At 43.7% G+C, this 20,875-nt stretch overlaps 2 protein-coding genes across 6 annotated transcripts; one reads left to right on the top strand and one right to left on the bottom strand.

The window, feature by feature from the left end:
• Nucleotides 1-48: 48 nt before the first annotated feature.
• On the bottom strand, nucleotides 49-6,004 carry cstf1 (cleavage stimulation factor, 3' pre-RNA, subunit 1). 2 transcript variants are annotated; one of them, XM_083668019.1, is made up of 6 exons: nucleotides 5,873-6,004; nucleotides 2,432-2,628; nucleotides 2,073-2,350; nucleotides 1,763-1,960; nucleotides 1,174-1,564; nucleotides 49-876 (listed from the first exon to the last, which is right to left on the bottom strand). In XM_083668019.1, the coding sequence occupies exons 2-6, from the start codon at nucleotides 2,598-2,600 to the stop codon at nucleotides 617-619; spliced, it is 1,296 nt and encodes a 431-aa protein (XP_083524145.1). In that variant the 5' UTR covers nucleotides 2,601-2,628; nucleotides 5,873-6,004; the 3' UTR covers nucleotides 49-616. The 2 variants fall into 2 exon arrangements, with proteins under 2 accessions (XP_083524145.1, XP_083524144.1); XM_083668018.1 differs by lacking the exon at nucleotides 5,873-6,004 and adding an exon at nucleotides 2,984-3,070.
• A 662-nt stretch (nucleotides 6,005-6,666) lies between these two features.
• Nucleotides 6,667-19,216, top strand: znf831 (zinc finger protein 831). 4 transcript variants are annotated; one of them, XM_083667831.1, is made up of 5 exons: nucleotides 6,667-6,914; nucleotides 8,642-13,118; nucleotides 14,930-15,231; nucleotides 15,959-16,345; nucleotides 19,078-19,216. In XM_083667831.1, exons 1-5 carry the CDS (start codon nucleotides 6,897-6,899, stop codon nucleotides 19,114-19,116), a joined length of 5,223 nt encoding a protein of 1,740 aa, XP_083523957.1. In that variant the 5' UTR covers nucleotides 6,667-6,896; the 3' UTR covers nucleotides 19,117-19,216. The 4 variants fall into 4 exon arrangements, with proteins under 4 accessions (XP_083523957.1, XP_083523956.1, XP_083523955.1 ...); XM_083667830.1 differs by lacking the exon at nucleotides 19,078-19,216 and adding an exon at nucleotides 16,463-17,758; XM_083667829.1 differs by lacking the exon at nucleotides 19,078-19,216 and having other exon boundaries at nucleotides 15,959-17,758.
• The last annotated feature ends 1,659 nt before the right edge of the window (nucleotides 19,217-20,875 follow it).

Below are 20,875 nucleotides of genomic sequence, written 5' to 3'. Positions count from 1 at the left end.
CTGGCTCTCTCAGAGGTTTGGGGCAATTTATGTTAGAAGTCAGATGGATGTTTTTAAACTTTTTAATAAAAATTTGTAACATCATATACATGTAGACAGTAGAGAAACAAAATATAAAAGTGGAAAAACAACCACAACAACTCACCTACACCGTTGTTTTGATCAAAATGCAGTACAATGAAATGTATCATCATGTCAATCAATGTTTTCAAAAATCTAACTGATTAGTTACTCAATAATGCTCTTCATTTAACTTAAACAATTTAGATTAATGTGATTTTCTACCAAAATGGCTAAAAACAAGGCTCGGATAGGTTCATCCTGCAACTGTCTGAGGAAATGGCGCCCCCAGTCTGTGAGTCTATCATGGTGCAGTTACAAGAACAAAACTTCTTACAGTTTTCATCTAAAATACGCAACATTCACAGTACAGTCATTGAGAGAGAAAATCAAGATGCAGCTTGACCTCTAACAAAACCCAAAGAGACTAGCTTTGTTACAAGTTTAAAGGCAGCAGGAGAACTTGGTGGTGAGACAAAGGTAACCCACTGTCTAGAGCCCTGTTTCGCTGTGATGAGGGAGCAATGGAGTCAGACCAACCCCCCAGGCTTGGCCCTCAGTCCGTGGTGGTGCGGCGGTACCAGAATCGAGCTCTGAAGTCGTCGCTGCAGGTCATGAAGCCAGGGTTGGTGGGCGAGTGGACAATGCAGCGAACGATGTTGTTGTGGCCCAGTGACAGCAGGTTCTTCCTCTCTGCAGAGCGCGAGTCCCAGCAGCACAGGCTGATGGTGCGCTCATCAGGCAGCAGCACATAGTCCTCTGTGTGGTTGAACACGCCCTGCGTACGGTGCATCTGACGACCACTCAACCCCGCACCTGTCAGAAAAGAAGAGACCACAGTATCACATGATGCCTAATTCATTATTTTTTACATTTATGGCATTTAGCAGACGTCTTTATCCAAAGCGACTTACAACAAATACATTTGTAAGTGAGTGAATCATCCATCAGTCATCATAAGAAAAAGTAATCTATGCTAGGACCAGGGGCTATTGGCAGTCACAATGCTAGAAGAAAGGACTGGGGTTTTTTCTATTTTCAGGAGAGAAACTGCAGGGTAGTGGGGATGAAGAGGTCTTTAGAGAATGGCTGAAATCAAAGGTGGCACCTCACCTGTGTATTTGACCAGGGTCCGTCCAGTAGAGATCTCCCAGAGCTTGGCCACAGAGTCTTTACCAGTGGAAAGGATGTACTTAGAGTTCTTGGAGAAGACAGCGGAGCAGACCTCGGCACCATCATGAGCCTTGTCAAAGGTGGTCACACAGCGGTTCGACACTCCGTCCCACAGCTTAATGCTGCCATCCTTGCTGCAGGTGACATAGCTGTTGGCACTGTGGTTGTAGCTGACTCCACTGATGGTGTCTGTGTGTTGGTCCAGGGGGTTGCATGACACGAAGCACTGGAAGGTGTTGACGTCATACAGTCGCAGGGTGGGGTGCTGTGTTCCTACCAGCAGGAAGTCCCCCGATGGGTGGAAGGAAATGGAGCGCAGCATTTCAGCTTCCTGTGGGGAAGAGAGATGGCTATAAGTAGCTCACCAATAAAAATTAACTGGGAACGGAAATAAAATATAGGCACTGAGAGAGTGATGAAAAACAACATGGAACCCAATCACATGTTTGTTTGCCTAATTGGCATACCTTCATTCTCAATTCTCGAGTGGAGCTTTTTATAGAACAGTAGCTATACATTTTTCACAAACCTGTACATGTTTAAATGCTCTCTTTGCAGAGGGCTTGGAGTAGTCAAATAGTTTGAGGGTGTAGTCGCGTGAGCCAGAGGCCAGGATCTGTTCGGTGGGATGGAAGGAAAGGCAGGTGACCTCGTCCACATGGTCATATAGCGTCCTGATTACAGGGTGGTTCTCCATGTTCTGCTGGGCTGTCTCATTCATCATGACCTACCGAATATAGAAGCAACACACAAATACTTATCATACTGTAAGTTTAACTGGAGGTTTCACAGGGACATCAGTCATTGATGACTCCACTATATCTCCACTCAAGTCTCACCTCAATGGGCATGGCACTCTTGGCCAGCATGCGCTCTGTGTCCAAGATTTTAATGGAAGCATCAGCAGAGCCAGTAGCAATGAGCTGACCATCACGGCTGTAGGTGGCTACACGACACGGCCCCTTGTGGGACGTGACGTAGCAGGTCTCATACTCTGACGCTTCAGGGGACATGGTCTGGACATCAGCATCAAACTCCAGATCAATGCCCACTCCAGGCGCCACCATGTCCGAACGGCCAATGGCATACTGGACTGCACTGTCATCATTTTCCATTCCTAAAAACAATCAGCAATACAGTTAAAATCGGACACACTGCATACACGACGTAGAGAACAAACTCATCAGATCCCACTTACCTATCTTGGCAAGTTGCATCAACTGCTCTGAAGGCGAAACCACGCTCTGTGGCTTCACCTCGTTGATGAGGTTGTTGGCGATGTTGGTATACCCATCGTACAGTAACTGGCTGATGATGAGCTTGTACAGGTGTTGTCGGTCTCTCAAAGTCGGTTTGTTGCGATACATCTTGATTATTCAGTCAATGACAACTTGGCTGGAATTAAACCACGACAGATGCTCATCATTAAAATGATCATGAAACCGTGAGATATGTACATGGTTATCTTGCAATAATAATGGTTTGCAGGGAGGTCCTCTCGTATAAAAACCCCAGTGAGATTCCCCAATGAATGAACCAGGCTTTGCAGTTAGACATTAGCTAGCTAGCTAGCTAACAATATTAGCTAGCACAGAATTGTGCAGTGCAGACATCAACTGCATCAAACGGGCGCAAATGTGGTTTTATTGGGTATTATTATCTAAACCACAACAAGAACATTTGTATAGATATAATATAATCACACATTTAGACAAGCTACGTTTGTTTTAAACTTGAAAAAGCCAAATACCTTAGCCTTGGTGCAAGTGGCGCTTAGTTCCAATGCACGCGTTGTACGTAATTTGGGTAATGCGTCATGTTTTGTGCCTCTGGTGCCTCTACAGCTGTGGCTGATTCATTGCGCTGCGCAGTTTTATTTTGTAGCACTATTAATGAAATGAACATGCAAACAACTAAAACATTAACAGAAACGATTGAGTTGCTAAAAAATCTAATTTTCTTTCCTCACAGCTACATATAGCTATATTCAATCTTTCATAGTGACATCATCAGATTATGATGAGGAGGGAGGGCCATTTGGGAGGGTGCGCAAATTGATCCACAGGAGGGCGCGCAAGTATCACAAATGACAGTAGGACTACTGTTCTCGGTAATGCACCTCATTGTATCTGTTTCCATTGTTGTTGTTAATAAATCTGAAAAGACATAATCTATAGCCTACAAACTATGCCATCAATGTATAGCAGCTGGGTGCTTACACTACAACACACATGGCATATTAAACCCAACAGCATAATAGAAACAACAGACCACCAGGTAGGCATGCCTGATAAGTTTCATATTGCACATCAAAGTCTAAGCTTATATTAAAGGGATCATGTCTCAGAAACTAAAAACTTGATTCATTTTTCATCTTATTGTTATTGGTATTGGCTTACAGCCTACTCAACACAACTGTTGGAATACAGATGATAGGAGGGAATTTGAACGAGCGCATTTAAGGCCATAGTCATAAAGAAGTGAAAGAAGGACCCACCTAGAACTGATAAAAAAAATACATGAAAGTCATCCGTGACTACTTTTATACCAAAAACAGATGTTCCTGGAGTGATTTATCTGTTGTCTTAGCCGATATGCTATCATATTGTGATCTGTTAGAAGTCAGATAGTAGCGGGCATTTTGACCAAAATAGCTCATTTTGAGAAGCCAATTGCCAAGACTTTGGACTCACCAAACTTCCTCAGTAAGTTTGTTAGAACTGCTTCAACGCACCGTGCAAGCATCGCAACACCCACACATTTGCACATTCAATGAGCTCTCACTTCCTGCATGTGGCTCCCCACATGAGTCCAAAACCCTGCAGTGAATAACAGCAGTCAAGCTTGGCACAAACAGACTGATATAAATCAAAAGACTATGCAGAAAACTTAAATTGTAAGACCAATCTTTTTAGTTACTATAGAAGTGTGTAAGCACCTGTATACTAGATATTTACATTATATTGTACATACACCAAGGCACTGTAAATAAAGTTTTAGTAGCCATGCATAAAGTGTGGCTTGTATCCTCTGCCAAAACACCTCACAACATTCCATGTAAGGAATGAGGTGTCTGGTTACTATGCCAACACAAACCATGGTCCCTTCAGAGGACTAGCCTGCAGTTGCCTTGGAGACTGGTTGGTCGAACGAGAGTATATGTGAAATCATATGAAAAGTAACTGTTTTCTATTTACATAGGAGGAGCAGTGTTCATACTTTCACAGATATCATGCATTCAGATAATGTACAAATCATTTACCCACTTCAGAGGTTCTGAGAGTACATCATGACTGCATCTATCAGCTCTAATGATTAAACTTAATCAACTGAGAGCATAATTTGTCACACAAATCGTAAGTGTATAAGTATATGCTATTGGTGGGAAATGAAAATCCCAGGCATTTGCAATGGACTTATTTAGTTATCTGCATATCTCCACCAATAAACACTCAACTTTACTGATTCACACATTGATAGTGGCCTATTGGCCTAACTTGAGAACCCAACACTTATGTGTGTATTTAACATACAACAGTTGGATGAATGCTGAACATGAAAAAGGGACAGGGGAGCACTCTCTGGTTGGCAGGTAAAACTGTATAATTTCTCATGGTGCACATTCAAAAGTACCCACATTGGGTTACAGGGATGTATCGCTCTACATAATATACATTCAAAAACACAAAAAGTGATTACCTGGCTCAATAGAAGCGAAAAACACTCAGGGACAAGAGTGGTGTGTTTCGACCAGGGTGTGGTCTTCACCAGGCCAAGATAAGCATGATAAACATGGTCACTAACGCCACAGCTATTGTTCAAATGTGTACACAGGAGACTTCACTGTGCCTGCTGTTCTGGCTTGACATTAATATTTGATCATGTTTCTAGATTGGGAGCATTCTGCATATAGATGATCTCCTGATCATGGACATGGAGGGTATATTGGGACAATAAAGATCTGATATGCTCTACTCTGGAGCTCTCTGAATGTCAGTGGGCTTTCAAGCCTGGGCGGTGCAGATTGATTTACTGTACGCATCATCATTCTCTCTCAATACTGTTGGATAGGAGACCAAACACAGTCAGCCAGACATGCAGGTAACCGTGCCCCATACTGTAATACACATCAAACCTGGACATATACTGCATGACATCACTCAATGGCTTTTGACAAAGATCAGGTTTATCTGCACAACTTCTTTCTGTTGAACTGTGCTACCAAGTGCACAGATGGTCACTTTCACAAAAACAGCTTTGTTGACATGATTCACTTGAGCAGAAGTAGATGAGTTGAATGTGTGTATGTGTGTATGTGTGCGTATGTGCTCATGTTTGTGTGTGTGTGTGTGTGTGTGTGTGTGTGTGTGTGTGTGTGTGTGTGTGTGTGTGTGTGTGTGTGTGTGTGTGTATGTGTGTGCGTGTGTGTGCGGACATTGAGTAGAATAGATCATTAGATTAGTTTGTTCCCACCGACAAATGAGGCCAAAGTACAAGCTGGCTCTCATTGACCATAGGCAAGTCTTAATTAAGCACTGAGTGTAAGGACGAAGGAGGAAGAGGAAGAAGAGATGGTAGAATTGGTTTGGCTATTTCTCGGGACCCACAGTGCCAGAAAAAAATACTGATTAATACTTACATTTTATACTCAGATGAAGCCTAGATAAACCCTTCCGGAGTTAAAGTGGATGAAAAAAAAACTTGTAAGGGAAGAAACAGTGTTGGATGATAACTAACACAAATGTAATAATATTTCAGGTGCCAAACATATTTGCAGATATGTTGTTTCTTATCTTGAAAGCAGCCATCAGTCTACTGCCCACACAGACACATGGCACCTGTAGTCTGGGGCACAGATGGGGGTTGGCACAAGCTGGCCAACGAGGCTGTGGTGGTGGCCATGGTGGGTGGGAGATTCACTCCAAGTCCAATTACTTTAATTTCATTTTGTTTTCTTTTCTGTCAGTAGAGATAATTCCAGTGTAGTTCTGCAAACTGATTACACCCACATTAGCTTTCCTGTGTGTGTTCCTCCGCTTTTTGTGAGTGGGTGGATGAGAGAGGGTGGGAGGGAGTGGGGGCGAGTGTGCCAGAGCAAGAAGTCAGGTACTGTTCTCACAGTGTTGAAGGTAAAGTGAGTCTGCCAGCCTGTGAGAGATGTACAGTTAAAGGTAAGCATGCGTATGTCATTGCACTTCCTCATTTTGTCAGGGATGTTGTTGACACTTTCAGTTCTGCAATCTCTCTGTCTTCTCGTGTTTTCTTCTCATATCTGTCCATCTGTGTGTTTTTACTCATTCTACCCGTCACCCCCCCCCCCTCCTCTCTCTCTCGCGCGCGCGCGCGCTCACGCACATGTGCGCTCTCTCTCTTTCATCACCCAATGCATCTTCTTTTCCTCTCATTTGCATTAGTGACGTTACTGGGTTTCTATTTCCTCATCACAAGAAACTGTTCCTCTGCAAAGACTTCAGAAAGAACCCAGAGAGGGGAGAAGAACAAAGGGCTTAGGTGAAAGAACTGTTTCTCGAGAACCGTTGCGAAGAGACAGATTCAAATGTGTCTGGTCAGCTTAGTTCCCATACTGACTGTCCTTGGCTGGCCAGTGGACAGTGACAGCACCTGGATGTGGACAGTGGGATGGCTACAAGTAAAGTAGCCCAATGCAACTTTGTGGAAAGGTGAGTTATCTGACTAGGCTATTCTGATATTTTGTTCCCATAGAGTCTATTCAAGTTATTTATTCATCCAATTTAGTCTTTTGGAGACAGCTTTGGGTTGGATTGAGAAATGTTCAGAATAAATGTATAGTTCAGTTATACCCTGTAGCAAAAACTAAACGAAAAGGAAAAACGAGACACAGTCAAATATTTGTTACAATTTTGCATATGACAATAACAACAACTTTTCAACAGAATCAGGATTAATTGATTTGAAAAGCAACTAAAGCTGTAGTATTCAATAGCAGTTCTGAAAACAAACCTGGTACCTGGGTTCACCTACTAATTTACATAACTGATGGAAAATTTAAACAGGTTACTGTAAGAGGAAGGCCCTGACACAATATTATAGCTGGCTTCTATGCAAATCAATATGAGAGCCAGACGTTATTTCTCCTAGAATTCCTTTACTGCTATTAGATTCAAGAATATGGCCTTGTTGTTAACACATGTTCCTACATATTAATTTCACAAAAGAGTTTGAAAAATAACTTCATGAGCTATACAAATGACTTGTTATTCATATTTGCTGAATGAGTTGAGCGGAATGCAACTCCTCACTCATCACTGTGAATTTTGCTGCAAAACAAAAGTATTTGGCGTGGGTGTGCTTCTGCTTCACAGATATCAAACACCAAGCTTAAAGCCAACAACAGCCCTGTGGGTGACACATCCATTATGTAAAACGATCACATACATATGTGATTCACAGCAACAGTAATTGAGGTATACATGCCCCAAATATAACAAGCTGGTTACGGGGTGCTACAGAGGTTTCAATTACTGGGTGAAACATTTCTATCCTCATTAGTTGTTGTTTACCTAGTTTACTTAGTTGTTGGGAAAAGCAAACTCCCCTGGAGAATGAAAAATAAAACAAAGGTTCATCAGAGCACAGGTCACGGTAATGTCAGGGAGAACTCATTTGTTTGTAAAGACTGGTAACAGTGGGCATTGGTGCAGTCTGCAGTGGGCACATTTCAACAGATCAGATAAAAGACATTTATAAGTACCTGATACCCTCCTCTCCCTCTTGGTGAGTCAGCTTATACTGCACTCACTGATCTGTGTGTGTGTGTGTGTGTGTGTGTGTGTGTGTGTGTGTGTGTGTGTGTGTGTGTGTGTGTGTGTGTGTGTGTGTGTGTGTGAAAGAGAAAGAGAGAGAGAGAGAGAGAGGGAGAGAGAGAGATCTCCATCGCCTGCTCTGCATGCAAATGTTTGGCAGGGATCTCCTGTACACTGAGGTGAACAGAGAGATATCAGGAGAGATTTTCATAACATGAGAGATTTTATAACATGTCTCTCTATGCTAGTCTGTTATAGGTAGCTTCATCTAGGTTGAAACTCTGCCATTATGTTTCAACTCTGCTGTGTTCGTTTTACATTATTCTCACAATACTACCCTGGGACTGAATGTCTGTTTTGGTTTCAATGTTAAATGTACCTTAGATATCTTAATATCTCAAGATATTTTAATATCTTGATATCATCATTGATATCTACTGTCAATGCCACACCACACATACATTCCTCTCAGCCCAGTCTAGTGCAATAACCACAAGTCTTCAGAGAATGACTTATGTTCTCCTGGATATGAGCTAGACAAGAGTAGCATTCCTATTCAAACAGACAGTTATCCTTTGATCCCAGTTAGCAAAGGCCTAATGAAAACTGTGTTTCTCTTGCAGGTAATTAGAGGCCCTGCATCGGAACATCACGACGGCACCGTTACCATGGAGACTGGCATGCCTAGCTTTGTGAATGTTCCAGCACCCAGCAGCTCAGTCTCAGAGCAGACGGAGAACAAGATGCACGTACAGGCCCCGCTGACGACCGTGTTCCTCCACACAATGCCTGGTCTAGCGCCACACCCACAGGCACAGGCACAGCTACCACCAGCAGCATCCCAGGACCCTCCTGCACTCCATCTCTCCATCCCTCCTCTGTGCTCCAAAGAGACGCTGCCGTTTCTGACTCTACACATCGCAGGTGGGTTGCAGCTCCATCAGCAGGCAACAAGCTTGGGGACAGCCGCTGTGTTGGCAGCTAAGTCCAAATCTGCAGGGAAGCATATGTGCCCTCACTGTGGACGCGACTGCCTGAAACCCAGTGTGCTGGAGAAGCACCTGCGCTGCCACACTGGGGAGCGACCCTACCCCTGCACCACCTGTGGCATCTCCTTCAAGACCCAGAGCAACCTCTACAAGCACAAGCGCACCCAGGCACATGCCCGCCTCTCCTCTGAGTCAGAGCAGAGCAGCCTGAGCAGCCAGGAGAGCCTGCAGAGCTCCAGGGACACCTGCTCTTCCAGCCTCTCTGTGGATGCTCTCAGTGAGGACTCAGGGAGTATGGAGAAGGATGTCAGTGCGCTCCCTGCACTGACTACCACCTCTGTCAGCTCTGTGCTGGCCTCTACTGTTCAGAAGGTTGGGCCAGACACAGGCTGGGCCCTGCACCAGGCAGCGTTAGTTGGCCTCATCCTGGCCCCTGTGAATGAGCAGAAAGAGTTAAGCTCCCTGGTCCAGAGTACAAAGCCATCTGAGGTAAGGAGTGGCCCGGAGGAAATAAAGACGGATGAAAAAGAGAAGAGGGCAGGCAATAAAAAGCCTCCACTGACCCCAAATCGCCACCATCTCCCCCTCCAGAGGCAGGAGGCCACATTGTTCTCCAAGCAGTGGAGCTCCATGTCCAGAGGGAAGTCTCAGAGCCATGACAGCACCGACTCAGGCTTCAGTGAGAGCAGCGAGCACCACTGGACATCCAGGACATCCAGCCCTGGGAGTGTATTACATGACCACAGCATGGAGTCCCTGACAGAGTCCAGTATGGAGCTCCACGACCAGCCCAACCCCTCACAGACTCATACAGGCCCTGGCCTCACCACACCAGAGACCAAAAGCAGTGTATCAGAGCAAGAGCAAAAGAAACTGGAGGAGCGGATTTCAAAACTCATATCTGAAAACGACGCCGTAGTGGACGACAAACATCTGGAGAACGTGAGGCCGCGGAAGACAGTGTTGTCTAAGCAAGGCAGCATTGACCTTCCCATGCCCTACACCTACAAAGATTCATTTCACTTTGAAATGAGGACCAACAAGCACTCAAACGCTGCCGTGAGTTGGCATAGACCGGACATAGGGAGAGGGAGGTCAGCCATGTATTGTTCTGTACCCACCCAGCGCTCTACCAGCCTGGAGCACGCCCCCCTGACCCGGAGCAGCTCCCTGCCCTTCAATGTCAGCATTCAACACTCTGAGAGGAGCAGCATAGCCTCCCCCCATCACAGAGACTATGTTACACTAGGCAGGAGGGGCAGCTCCGGGCAGATTTACCCAGCATGCTTTGTCACCAAATCTGTGGACCAGCAGGCATCACACCACCGCCCACTAGTCAGACAGGCAGCCGTGGACTGCATCCCCACAACAGAAGGCCTCGGGATGACATCATCTGTTGAGGAGGTCCGTCTCAGCTTAGATGGGGATAGCACTGACATTAGTGGGGAGCCAAGCAGCAGAAAGTATCGCAGGAAGAAAACACAGAAGTTTGCTTACAACAAGTGGTACATGTATGGGGGTGGGACATTTAAGAAGCTCTATAGCACTGAAAAGAGCACTGATCATAGCATTTCAAAGGCAAAGAAGTCTATGACTAACCTTGAGCATGATGGGATACAGGAGATTCATCAGAGATGCTCAGCAGTCACATCAATGGGGTCTAAAACAGATAGCAGTGCAACTGTGTGTCATCCATCTTGCCTTCCAGCCAACCTGCCCCCTGCCACTCATGTGGATTCAAATCAACCATCGAGCCATCTTCATTCCTCATGTATCCCTCTTAAAAATTCCCTCTTGAAAAAACAATCTTTCTCAACACAACCATCTTCGATTGGATTAATAAACACCTCCAATCCAGGCAGTGCCGACAGAACTGAACCTGTGGCAGAGAAGGTTATCTATGAAGAAAAACACACCGACGGTGTCTCACAGCATTGTGTAAGCCATATTCCCTCAGAGAGGAAGAAGCAGAGAACTGATGATACCATATGTGCCCAGTGGCCACGGAATCACCAAAACACCAGCAAAATATTGACTCAATGTTTTCCCTCAGTCAGTAGTGATGTGACCAATCAGAGTGACAGATTACAGGCGCACAGCCAGGATATCAATCTCAGTTTCATAAACCACCACTTAAATCCAAAACATATCCAACCCAAGGAAGCTAGCTCTCCTCCATGTATGGTGAATGCAAATAGGAAATCTCTGAAGACCTCCTCCAGCATCTCCACTACGGCCAAGACCAGCTTCCTTCCAAAGTACCAGCTAAAGCTACCTACCACTGCAGAGCCTGACCCACATCCTTCAGCATTGACTTTGAATCAACCTACAGGTACAATTAGCTATAATACCACATGTACCGTTACAGGTACACCCTCACAGAGCTGCCAGACATTATCATCCACTATGACCTCAGGAGACAGAGACACTTCAGCATCATCACAACAGACACGTATGGAACCCTTTAACCTGCCAGAACGCCCCCATCCCATAACAATTACAGGTTCTGCTCAGAGTCAGTCAGCCATTCCTGTCACAACCACAACACAAAGTCAGTCTATTACCACTGTCACAAGACAACAGAGTCAAACTGCTTTACCTATCCCAGGCTTAGTGCACGCTGAGTCTGCTACCATCACAACCACAGTAGCGAGTCAGTCTACTACAGGCTCAGCCTTGGTAAAGAGTCAGCATGTAGAGCTAACTACAGCTTTAGTACAGACCACACCACCGAACCCTGTCATAGCTTCAGCACAAAGTCAGTCTTCTACACCTATCATAGTCTCAGTACAGAATCTTACAGAGCCTATCGCAGCTTCAGTACAGAACCAGCCTGGTGCACGCAGCACAGTATCCACACAAAACCAATACCCTGCTATTATACAAGCTGCTGCACCATCAGAGCATATTAACCCTCTGAATAGTATGACTGCAGAGGTGAACCCTGCCACAATACCATGCCAAATCATACCATTCAATGACTCACCGCAGTTAGCTGCACATAATGTATTTCATGTTCGGACAGCAGATCTCCAAATCTGTCTGCAGATCATATCTGATGAGCAGCTGGCATTAATGGAGCCTCAGATTGAACGACAGGGGCTTACTTTAGGGGCAGGTCTTTCTCAGAGGAATCTCCATGGATCAACAGAGAATGCAGAAACAATGATAAATTCAGAGGGCACAGCAAGGGAAGTTTCCCAACAAAGCTATTGTCTGCTACCTGTTTCTGAAGCGCAAGAGAGTTCTAAAAAGGACATGGAACGTGAAATGACTGAACCTCAAAAACAGACAGACCCAAGAGAGACAGAAAATGTGAAGAACATACATTTCCCTTCACAACCTGAGTGCTTTCATCAGACACAGGAAAACACAACAGTCCCAATGCATGGTAGTTTAGATAAGAGTGAGAAATCAGACATTCTGGAGTCTACTCTTCCAACCTGCACAGGACAGCTGTCTCAGAGGTTTGTTTCATCTAAATTGCCAGGCCCATTATTCCATCCTCAAACCCACACAAACATGCTCACACAGAAAAAAGCATTTGGTGTTATGTCAGCTCTTGGTTCTCTGAAAGGTGTGAAATCAGACCGAAACCAAACAGGGGAAGGAGAAAAAGATGTCCTCCCTCTCTGCTTTCTCTCTGAGGAGCATCTTTTGCCAAAAAGCACCATCAGCCAAAAAGGCCTGATCTCTGAAATGATATCTGGCCAATACAAACTCTGCCTGGCAGCCATTGCCCCCCCCTCTCCCACTTCAGCAGCAGAGAGCAGCTCAGGAAATAGATTACTGGTAAGCCAACACAAACCTCTAAATCAAAGAGCCAAATATAATGTGGGCAGGCTGAAAACCAAGCATGGAACCCCAGTGCATGAAGCTCCCACTTCAGAGGGTCTAACGTCTGGTCAGAGGTCTCATGCTGAGAGCAGTGTTTCCTTCCACAGCAAGGATTTTTTATTTCCCATCAACCATGTCTATGAAAATCCTGGAGAACCCAAACCACAAGAAACACAGTTTAGTCAGATGACTTCAGTGCCTTGCTGTTTCCTAGAGGAAAGGCCCAAGGATGTTCCTGGTGTCTCTGCAGCCATTCAAAGCGTTACAGCAGCAGGTATGAGCCATGATGATACTTATTTTTTAGCATGCATTATCAATCATACAGTAGCTCTCACACCATGGGGATATTGAGTTCATCTTTGAGAGACATTTAAATACCAACATAGTCTCCTAGCAAAACGTGCATGCAGTGACGATAGTAGTAAAAAGCCAATGCGTGAAAAGTGCAGTTTTTCATGATATGATTTACACTATACAATGATCAGATGATCTAACCTCGCTTGAGAGTTTAAATCAAGTACTGTATATTCTGTAAATTGAATTGTGTAAAGTTAGTTGAGTATACAAGAACTTCAGAGATCTGAGCTATTTCAAATGATAACACTTTATTCCACACGGTGGCAGTACTTGATCATGGTTCCAAAGACTGCAGCAAGTTCTTTACAATGTAATACCTTATAATTGGGAGAGCTTCAATAGCACCTATATGGTAATAATAGTCATTCAGTCTATAATCATTATGGATGTCTTTTTAGTTGTGTCTTACGTGGTTTAAGCCTAAATCATTCTAATGTTCTGTGTAAAGTGTGATTAATAGAAAAAGCATAATAACCATTGCTACTAACTTCCACATTAGTCATTTGATAGCATTCTAAGAGCAGGGGCTTGTGTGGCATATAATGAACCAGGGTTAATCATATTAGGAGTGGGTTTGAAGTGAGCCACTTAAACCTCTCATTGCACAGTAGTGTCAGAGGGCATGCAGGCACTCCAAAGATATTTTCTTTCCAAAGGTAAGAGGTCATAGAGATTAGTCACAGTAACAAACATAGCAAGACCTAAAAGGCCAATCAGGAGGTTCAACATAAACAAAGGAGCCCCCTCCCTACAGCTTTTAATGGCTGCATCCACAAGCAGTTGGCTAAATTTAATTAAAATCAAGAGGAAAATCTCTTCTTCATTTTTGATAAAGCACAGCATTTCACCAGAATGGGAAGAATGGGAAGTCCTAGAACAGCTAGGGAATATTACTCTCCATTCAATATATCTATAGGACTGTCAAAAAGCAATGAGCAATGGGGTAGAGGGTTCTAGCCCTCTTACTTGATCTGGAGCTTCCAGGAAACAGTCAGACAATGTTACAGAGGCCCTTTGGGACCCCTTAAACAGCAGACCCATGGGTTAGGGGGATTTAGGTCCTCTCTGTTCCAGACAGCTGACATGCGATCTGAACGCAGGCTCGTCTTATAGAAACTCAGCACAGAGGCACGCGCAAGAGTTCAGCCAAACCAAATACACCCAAAGTATCAGACCAGTTGTTTTTCATCAAGACAATTACTGTTATATCTCCAGCAGCATAATATATTGGACCACATGTCAGTCTGTGTGTCTATGTATATATTAGGAAGCAGTCACTATATTTATATTAATTTGGCTGATGTTGGGTTTGCAGTGAGCCATGCATTCTATAAAGACAGTATGATACTGTGCATATATTATTCAATATCAACTCTTTGTATTGTATTTAAAAACTTTGAATATTATATTTTGGATTCTAGCTATTTGTTCCACAAGATTATTTCCACCTCCTTTATAAAATGTAAATGCATAATGTGAAATAATTTGTTGAATTCGATGGTAATTTCTTTGGTCCAACCATTTATGATTTATACTAATGGAAAAAGCAGTTTCTCAGGATCCTCAGTAATGCTAGAGTTCTATCCAGGTGGGAAAATCCCCACGTCACATCTCACTTTCTGACAAGCTGAGACCAATCTGAGGATGAAGTACAGATTTACATTCAGGATGTGGACTCAATCTCGGCAGTTGAAAACAATTGGTCTAAATTTGTTGTTCTTCCCTCAGGGGTTAAGGAGGGAGGCCCCCTCACAGGATGCGCTCTCCAGAGGGAGTCTGAGTCTCAGACGCTGGGCCATGCTAGGATCCCTCGGGAACCAGAGAGCAGAGACGCAGAGCCCAGGGAGAGACAAGGGCCGGGCCAGATGGACAACCAACCCTTGGAGAGACAAGAGGGCAGAGGAGCAGGGGAGAGAGAGGTAGACTCCAGAGGAAAGAGGAGTCAGAAAGGAGATGTTCCAGAGCAGAGGGAGGGGAAGGTCGGGACAGCTGGTGTGTTTGCCCATCTCTCAGATGTGTTAAGGGAAGATGTAAGTAAAGAAACATACTGTATATCTATCCACTGGAGGCTACAGAGTTGAATCCAACACATGACATATAGCTACAGGCCACTACATTGGCACTGCAAGTAGCAACTCATGACAGAACAATGTCCCCTCATTTATCAAAGACTGAGACACTTAACCACAGACTTAATGGTTACCCTTTTCACATTTGCAGGAAACAAAATCAAAACTTCTCTAAATTCCAAAGCCAATGTAGTCATCAGACACGATAGAAATAATAGAATAATAATAATAGCACAGAAATAATGATACTGTGCAATGACATATGCATGATCTGTATTGGTATGGGTTTACAGAATAGGAAAAAATACCTTTGGATATAATCCAAAGCAAACAAATACATCAGGGACCGTATTATCTTTCCATAAATATAGTATTTTTTACTAAAGTTACTAATGTTATACCGTATATAAATATAAATGTTTTTGTCTACCCGTCATTTAATTGAACTTGATTATATTTTAAATGCGGTTCAGCGTATGAATTCAGGCATTCTTTTGAAAATACAATTGAGATTTTTCCGAATGTATTTATAATAATTGGCAGTCAAAGGACAGGTAAGCTTCAATGTATTTGAGAAATGCCCCCTGCACTGATCTATTGAGCTGGCTAAGGGGAGAGGATAATGTGACTGTCTGGTTCTGGTGGCATTCCTTCTAGCATGCTAACCCTACGCTTCTCTCCACAACAGAATGATGAGGCGAAGGATGAAGCTGATTCAAAACAAAAGTCGTGGCTAGCAGTTCAGCCCCATCAGCAATTCTCCCAGACAGCCGGCATGTTTTACAACCCTTTACAAACCTTCAAGCATGAGTCAGGCTCTTCAAGTATCCCTCACCCCCCAGGTGGCAGTGATACCAGCATTTTCAACACCTCACTGCCTCTGAATGAGATTAAGACTAAGAGTGTCCTCATCTCTCAACTACCTATCAACAGTGAGACCAGCATCCTGCACACCCACCGAGCACCAAACTTTGGTGAGACATATACCAAGCAGAGTCACCAAACTCAAGACCAGTGTGAGACCAACATTCCTGCCACTACTCAATCACTCCCTCAGAGACAGACCATTGACCAGGTCAGTGAGACTTCTTTGACAATATGTTATAATAACACAATGTCTTCATCGAAAAGACCAAGAACACCAAATCTTTTGCCTGTGGTTAAACCTCCACACTCCACATATTGTACCCAGATGTCACATCCAGATGATATCAATGCAACATCAATGGAGATGCCAAAGGATCCTCAAGCAGCCTGCCATGCTGGCAATGACACGACCATGCACCCACCCGACCCTTCAACCTCCCTACACCTGGAGTCTAGTTTCCAACCACAAAGAGTAAATCTGACAGCACTCTCACCCACCACTCACAACAACATTCCTCTGAGGCCAGAGGGGCTAAGCAAAGACAACTCCGTATCATCAGATGACCAAATCCTCTCCTATCCTACACCTGACTGTCTGACTATCAGCAGTGTTAGAGCGGTGCAGAGCAGCCTGGAGGACCTGGATGACACCAGCAGTAGCGATGATGAGGGGAAGCTTATTATTGAGCTTTAGATGGGAATAGACACAGGAATACAGACAGACAGAATCACTCACAATTTCGCTTTTGTGATGAGTCACACAATGTGATGTCTCTCTTGGTCACGCAACTAAAACCACTTAAGTTCGACATCCCCTCCCACTATCACTCTTTCACACACCCACCAGCCTCACACACACACTCATTCACACACCTGTGCATACTGGATGAATCATACCCCATTATGTATCTCCAGATACTTAACCACTGACAACCAGTGCACCTGGGGGAAGAACACATTATTCGCAGGAATGTGACCCCTTTCCCAGTCTGTGTTTACCGTGAGTGAGTCAGTCTGACTGGATAAAGGAACACAAAGGACAGGAAACGAACACATGCAAGTATACAGTGGGGGAAATAATTATTTGATCCCCTGCTGATTTTGTTAGTTTGCCCGATTACAAAGAAATGAGCGGTCTATAATTTTTATGGTACTTTTATTTTAACAAATAGAGACAGAATATCAACAAAGAAGTCCAGAAAAAACACATTATATAAAGTTATAAATTCATTTGCATTTGATCGAAGGAAATAAGTATTTGATCCCCTACAAACCAGCAAGAATTCTGGCTCATACAGACCGGTTATATGCCCATGAGGCACACAGATTACTCCTGTCACTTTAAGAAAGTACTCCTAATCTCTGCTTGTTATGGGTATAAAAGACACCTGTCAATAGAATCAATCTCTTCCATTCCAACCTCTCCACCACCATGGGCAAGACCAAAGAACATTCAAAGGACATCAGAGTAAGAGTTGTAGACCTGCACAAGGCTGGAATGGGTTACAAGACCATCAGCAAGAAGCTTGGTGAGAAGGAGACAACTGTTGGTGCAATTATTAGAAAATGGAAGAAATACAAAATAACCATCAATCGCCCTCGGCCTGGAGCTCCATGCAAGATCTCGCCTCGTGGGGTAAGGATGATCATGAGAAGGGTGAGGGATCAGCCCAGAACTACACAGGAGGAGCTTGGTAATGATCTCAAGGCAGCTGGGACCACAGTCACCAAGAAAACCATTGGTAACACACTACACCGTAACGGATTGAAATCCTGCAGTGCCCGCAAGGTCCCCCTGCTCAAGAAGGCACATGTACAGGCCCATCTGAAGTTTGCCAATGAACACTTAAATGATTCAGAGAAGGCTTGGGAGAAGGTGATGTGGTCAGATGAGACCAAAATTGAGCTCTTTGGCATAAATTCGACTCTTCGTGTTTGGAGGGAGAGAAATGCTGAATGCTACAATCCCAAGAACACCATCCCCACCGTCAAACACGGAGGTGGAAACATTATGCTTTGGGTTGTTGTTGTCTCTGCTAAGGGTACAGGACGACTTCACTGCATTGAAGGGCCAATGGACGGGGCCATGTACCGTAAGATCTTGGACGAGAACCTCCTTCCCTCAGCCAGAGCACTGAGGATGGGTCGTGGATGGGTCTTCCAGCATGACAATGACCCAAAACATACGGCCAAGGCAACAAAGGAGTGGCTCAAGAAGAAGCACACTAAGGTCATGGAGTGGCCTAGCTAGTCTCCAGACCTTAATCCTATAGAAAATTTGTGGAGGGAGCTGAAGCTTCGAGTTGCCAAGCAAAAGCCTTGAAACCTTCAGGATTTGGAGAGGATCTGTAAAGAGGAGTGGACCAAAATCCCTCCTGAGATGTGTGCAAACCTGGTGACCAACTACAAGAAACGTCTGACTTCTGTGCTTGCCAACAAGGGTTTCTCCACCAAGTACTAAGTCATGTTTTGCTTGGGGATCAAATACTTATTTCCTTCGATCAAATGCAAATTAATTTATAACTTTATATAATATGTTTTTCTGGACTTTTTTTGTTGATATTCTGTGTCTATTTGTTAAAATAAAAGTACCATAAAAATTATAGACCGCTCATTTCTTTGTAATCGGGCAAACTAACAAAATCAGCAGGGGATCAAATAATTATTTCCCCCACTGTATCTCACTGTAACTCAGGCTGCCTAGTGGTAGGCAGACAGGACGACTCAGCGGGTACATCTTTATGAAAATGCTAGTTCTTGTTTTGAATATTTTCTACTACCATCAAGATCTGAAAAACAGGCTCTCTAAGATTTCTTTGTTGATTTTGTTGTCAGTTGCTCTGTTGGATATGATGTGTGATGAAGGGGATAGTGCAGGACTAAAACTGTGCAGCTATTCAATTTCATATTCACAAACTTCATATTTTGCTTTTGTTTTAGGGTATTCTGGCAGCTGGCTTCAAGGTATTTGTGGTATAACTGACAGAGACATTGTTGATTAAATCTGTATTGCACATTGTTTGATGTTATTTTTTCAGCTGTTTAAAAAGAAAAGCAGAATAAAACTGTAACTGAAAAAATACCCTTCCCTCCTCTCCATGTGTACTTGTCTGCATAATGTTACATTTTTACAACAAAGGGAGACAAAGCCAGTCTTTTAAATCACTTTTATCTATCAACTGAAATACAATAAGAATTAGTGGCAGATTTCTCACTTCAACCAGAACATAATGTACTGTACTTTCAGCAACATCACCTCCTGACCAAATGATTACTTAATCCTTCACATCTGTGCTGGACGGGCCTCCTTTTATGTCATAAATTACACAGCTTATGCAATATCCAATCCAATTCAGCTCCCCCATGATAACATACAATCATTTTGTGCTGTTAGTACCTAGATGTCAAAGACACATGTTCTCATACATGAGTCTAGTCATCTGGGAGAGGAAAGGGAGGTGAAGTGAGGGAAAGTTAGAGACCAGCCTGTCCATCCTACCGTGTCCATAGAGTCTTCCCATACCTCATCTGGAGGTTAAGATCAGACATATTAAAGTTAACTAAGAGCAGAGAGGGCACATCTCTGCTTTCATCTTGTATTGCGCTGGGAGTCCGCAGTCAATACTTGCTCTCAGTGACAGTCATAAAAGCAGCTAGGCAAAGAGGGGAGAGCTGCTAGATTGACAGTTGCTGCATTTTGTGTGTGTGTGTGTGTGTGTGTGTGTGTGTGTGTGTGTGCCTGGTGTACATGTGCACGCATCGTGCATGGGTGGGTAGGTGTGTGTGATTACCACTATGTGCAAAGAATTGTTGAGTCCTGCTTATTTAGTGCAAGAAAGGTCAAACAGAATTAATCAAATGAGGCTTTAATAATAGTGTATACTCATATATATATTACAAGGCAAATACTTCATAGAAAAATAGAGAGAGATAGAGAGATAACCACCGGTCATCACAAAACAATGCTACTCACAACATAGTGAGAACCTCACAACAGGACACAGGAACAAGAGAGTGAGCTTTTCCCTGACCTCTGCTTTTCATATCATCCTAAAAACCACAGTATTTAAATCAGGAGCTGTTGATAAGGAGACCACCAACCATCATTCATCTTATTGCATCTGAACTGATGACATCACAGTTTTGACACCTGAAGACATTCCACAGAGCTCACAGCCATTTGTTTTCTGGGGGAAAGTCCACCCAATGTATCGAGAGTGTACAAGAGAGAACTGCTCTCCATGATCGAGCTGAGCGGTCAGCGATGGCATGGCCCTTCCAGGAGGCACTGTCCTTGACAAGCAAACGTCCCCTAGGAAACAACTTTCTGTAAACAAGCTTTGTCGACTCAGGCAAATCATATACACACACAATCAATGGAGTAACATAATATCGATCAAGATGTTTGGGATGGTATGATGAGATTGGCTCCTTACAACAGCTCACAGTAAAATTCAAATACTATTAAGTAATCAGAATAGATACAAAAGAGAAGCAAAGGGAACAGATCGTGCTTAAAAATATTTGTAATATACATACTCATAATAGTAGATTTAACTTTCCCATTGGAAAGGAAAACCATGTCACGGCATGTTAAAAATTAGCTACCCCCTTCCTGAGAGAAAGACATCACCTTGTAAACAAATGAGTGTGGACAGCTAACCTGTCCTTACAATTAGATACCAAATCAGCCATATGTGACTGCAACCATTTAAATGGTTTATTATCAGCAATGTTG

The sequence above is a fragment of the Argentina silus genome (genome assembly GCF_951799395.1).
Source record: "Argentina silus genome assembly, chromosome: 4".
Classification (NCBI taxonomy): Eukaryota; Metazoa; Chordata; class Actinopteri; order Argentiniformes; family Argentinidae; genus Argentina; species Argentina silus.
The sequence above is the reverse complement of the archived record's forward strand: the minus strand, read 5'-3'. Positions and strand labels throughout refer to the sequence as shown.

Excerpts from the sequence above, each read along its gene's own strand:
- znf831 (XM_083667829.1), top strand. Across the intron at positions 13,119-14,929 it reads TCAAAGCGTTACAGCAGCAG|GGGTTAAGGAGGGAGGCCCC; the intron begins GTATGAGCCATG and ends TTCTTCCCTCAG. Across the intron at positions 15,232-15,958 it reads CAGATGTGTTAAGGGAAGAT|AATGATGAGGCGAAGGATGA; the intron begins GTAAGTAAAGAA and ends TCTCCACAACAG.
- cstf1 (XM_083668019.1), bottom strand. The coding sequence starts at position 2,600 with ATGTATCGCAACAAACCGACTTTGAGAGACCGACAACACCTGTACAAG. Across the intron at positions 2,351-2,431 it reads GATGCAACTTGCCAAGATAG|GAATGGAAAATGATGACAGT; the intron begins GTAAGTGGGATC and ends GATTGTTTTTAG. Across the intron at positions 1,961-2,072 it reads AGAGTGCCATGCCCATTGAG|GTCATGATGAATGAGACAGC; the intron begins GTGAGACTTGAG and ends TATATTCGGTAG.